This window comes from Priapulus caudatus, unplaced genomic scaffold (assembly GCF_000485595.1).
Source record: "Priapulus caudatus unplaced genomic scaffold, Priapulus_caudatus-5.0.1 Scaffold846, whole genome shotgun sequence".
Taxonomy (NCBI): domain Eukaryota; kingdom Metazoa; phylum Priapulida; class Priapulimorpha; order Priapulimorphida; family Priapulidae; genus Priapulus; species Priapulus caudatus.
In genome coordinates, this window is record NW_014577907.1 from 35,671 (window position 1) to 39,467 (window position 3,797).

Below are 3,797 nucleotides of genomic sequence, written 5' to 3' on the forward strand. Positions count from 1 at the left end.
AGTTGTAGCTCCTTCCCCCTACATCACACTTTTACGCACAGCTCTTGTCTCCCCACTCCCATCTCACACATTCACCCACCGTTGTAGCTCCTTTTCCCCTATAACACACTTTTACCCACAGCTCTTGTCTCCCCACTCCCATCTCACACATTCACCCACCGTTGTAGCTCCTTTTCCCCTATAACACACTTTTACCCACAGCTCTTGTCTCCCCACTCCCATCTCACACATTCACCCACCGTTGTAGCTCCTTTTCCCCTATAACACACTTTTACCCACAGCTCTTGTCTCCCCACTCCCATCTCACACATTCACCCACCGTTGTAGCTCCTTTTCCCCTATAACACACTTTTACCCACAGCTCTTGTCTCCCCACTCCCATCTCACACCTTCACCCACAGCTGTAGCTCCTTCCCCCTATATCACACTTTTACGCACAGCTCTTGTCCACCCACTCCCATCTCACACCTTCACCCACAGTTGTAGCTCCTTTTCTCTATATCACACCTTCACTCACAGCTCTAAGTTCACCCTCCGTCTTACTTTACTCACAGCTGTAGCATCTTCCCCTATATCTCTTCATTTGTCAAAATGTTCACCTTCCCTTCTCCAAAGCATCACCACTCCTACTGCCTCGTAGCACGTGTGTAGCGGCTACGACTGCAAAGAGAACACAGAATAGATCTTATTAACCCGGACCCGGTTCCACAGTCGTGGATTAACTCTTAACTCCGAGTTAAATTCCTTAACTCTGAGTTAAAAGTTAACTCAGAGTTAAATTCCGTTCCACAGTCGTGGATTAACTTTAACTCTGAGTTAAAAGTTAACTCAGAGTTAAATTCCGTTCCACAGTCGTGGATTAACTTTAACTCTGAGTTAAATATGCCTAACTATGAGTTAAAATTTAACTCTGAGTTACTTAACTCAGGATTTAATCCATGTTTATGAAACCCAAATTTCACTCGGAGTTTACTAACTCAGAGTTAGTGAGTTTAACTTAGAGTTCACCTTAACTCAGGGTTAAAGTTAATCCACGACTGTGGAACCGGGTCCAGCATGTTTTGTGCTCACAGCTACGTGTGGGAGCGTTTCGACGTTGTCTGTCAAGGTTTTCACCTCCCTTTCTCCACAGCATTACCAATTCTGCTACCCAGTGACAGTTTCTGCGGCATAGAGAACAGACAATATCTTACTGACCAACATGTTTTGTGCTTACTGAGTATTAGTGATGTCACGATCATCGATTATACTCGATCATCAGTTGAACAGTGGCTCGAACCAAGCGCTTGGTTATCAAAATCCATAATCAATTTCATCGAAAAAAAATAAAAATAAATAAATCGAAATAAATGTAAAACTTGAACAAGAAAACTTGGAAAAGTGATGAGAATCAGAAATATCATCGCTACTATACAAGTTATCCTTTATTAACATACATGTATTATACACATAGTAGAAAACAGTGCAAAACAAACAGTAAACAGGGCTAAACATACATGCACACACGTACATGTACACGACGTTACGCACACGCAGGCATTCAACACCCCGAGTAACCGATTGTAACCGATCATCGGTTACTCGGGTCCAACCGATGATCGATTACGAAATTACAACCGATTGACAACACTACTGAGTATCTTACTGACTAGAGAACAGTAGAGTGGCGTCTCAACAATAGTATATCTTACTAACTATCATGTTTTGTGTTTACAGCTACGTGTGGGAGCGTCTGGAGGTCGGCTACGTGCAGGGAATGTGCGACCTGGTGGCGCCACTGCTCGTCATCTTCGACGACGAGGCGAAGACGTTCAGTTGTTTCTGCGAGCTGATGCGTCGCATGTCGGCTAACTTCCCACACGGCGGCGCCATGGATGCGCACTTCGCCAACATGCGCTCACTCATCCAGGTACGGACGGATGATGGTGGTGGTACTGATGCTGCTGGTGGTGGTGCTGGGGGTGGTGGTGGTGGTGGCTGGGGGTCTGGTGCGGGTGTGTGGTGGTAACTGATGCTGTTTTGGTGGCGGTGCTGGGGTGGTGGTGGTGTACTGATGCTGCTGGTGGTGTGCTGGGGTGGTGTGGTGTACTGATCTGCTGTGAGGAGTGTGGCTGGGGTTGGTGGTGGTGTATGATCTGCTGTCGGTGGTTGGTCTGGTGGTGCTGGCTGCTGCTGACTGCGCTCATGGCGCTGCTGAATGATGATTATGATGAATGATGCTACTGCTGCTTTTGTTGCTGCTGCTCGTTTTCTCGTTACAAATTATGGTAAATCTCTTCAGCTCCAATTAAGCTAGTGTGTGGTATTTCCCAGCAGAGAGTGAGATCCGTATTTGTGAACAGAACGACTGTTATTTAAAAAGTGCACCACTATATGCCGGATGATTACATTGGGTTGTTGTGTTACAAACAGGACAGGTGTTTCGAATTGTCATTTATGAAGTAGTTGCCTCAAAAACTGAATTAGTCCCTAGGTCTAGTCTAATTGCTCACCGTGATGTCATATATAAGTATGTATAAATGTATCAAAGTTTCATGTTGAAATTTTTGTTACTTACACCACCAACTTACCTCGAAAAAATGTGAATGTGACAACGTGATATCCCAATATTTAAATTTCAACGCAGAAACTCAGTTAGCAGTTTATTGTCTATGATTTATTGTATTAAACCATATTTAATGGGGCATTTTTCTAGATTCGTGACTCTGAAATGGTTGAATCTGATGCACCGAAAATGGAGACTATCACGCCATCTTTTACTTCTGGTCTATCGGTGGTTTTATCTGGAACTCAAGAGAGGTATGGTTCCATGTACGCACACACATAGGTCCAATGCACCACTCACGGTCACGCACACACACCACAAGCCTGCATACCACCAGTGCCAGTGCACACACTCACACATATGACACATACAGGCACATTACTCACGAACGGGAGCTTTTGCAATTTTACATTAAAATTGGAAGGCGATCTGGTGGCACTATCCCGAAAGGTGAAATTATCTGCAAATTTTTCAAAATGAAAAAAAAAAGAAAAACAGAAAAAAAACAACCTATTCCAGTAAAAATGTCTTCGACATGGAAAGGTAATTTTTGGCATAAAATATTCGAATAGATAGGATGAAGAATGGTAAACGAATATGGCTAAGAGACAGAGTACATGAAACGACTTTCAGATAAAAAACTTGCCAATCTTCACACGTGTGTCACTTTGTTGTTGTTGGGAGGGGTGGCACACATGATAGAAAAAAAAATTGTTGGTAAGGGCAACGAGGGTGCGAAGCCACAATCAGTACAGGGTGAATTTATTGTGGGATAACCTTCATACCCATGGATAAAAAAAGAGCATCTTAATTTTTCATTTGAGTTCTAGAACCCCCCCCCCCCCGCCCCAAAATATATATCTTCAACTCCTCCTTTCTTTTGCTGTCCTCTCCAGGCAGTTTGGGAGCTGCTCAAATTACCGCATTGAAAAAAAACAAGTTCCGCATATGAACATTGGTCACCAGCTTGTAACCAACGAGGCTGATTGGCGGAACAAAGACCATCCAGCTCTTTTTTTTCATCGGCCCCTCCTCTCTGAAGCAGTGGTGATAGTGAACAAATGGCACAGCATGTGCGCATGTTTGATGGGCACGGCGCAACCCCCCCCCCCCCGGGGGGGGGGTTGGCGAAACCCAACCCTGGGCTACGTGCCTGCATACACTATGCACGCACGTCACACATACACCACGTCGATATTTGTGCACAGCATATCACCATGCTCGTACACAGGAAAAAATCCACACGGAGACG

General features: G+C 44.6%; 1 protein-coding gene across 1 annotated transcript in view; it reads left to right on the top strand.

The window, feature by feature from the left end:
* The window catches only part of LOC106813937 (small G protein signaling modulator 2-like), a gene marked incomplete at its 5' end in the record, with an annotated part of 54,601 nt that overhangs the window by 17,820 nt on the left and 32,984 nt on the right, over positions 1-3,797 (top strand). The window contains one exon of the mRNA XM_014818184.1: positions 1,717-1,909. Coding sequence (XP_014673670.1) covers positions 1,717-1,909 — 193 coding nt within the window. The remainder of the gene's footprint in view (positions 1-1,716; positions 1,910-3,797) is intronic.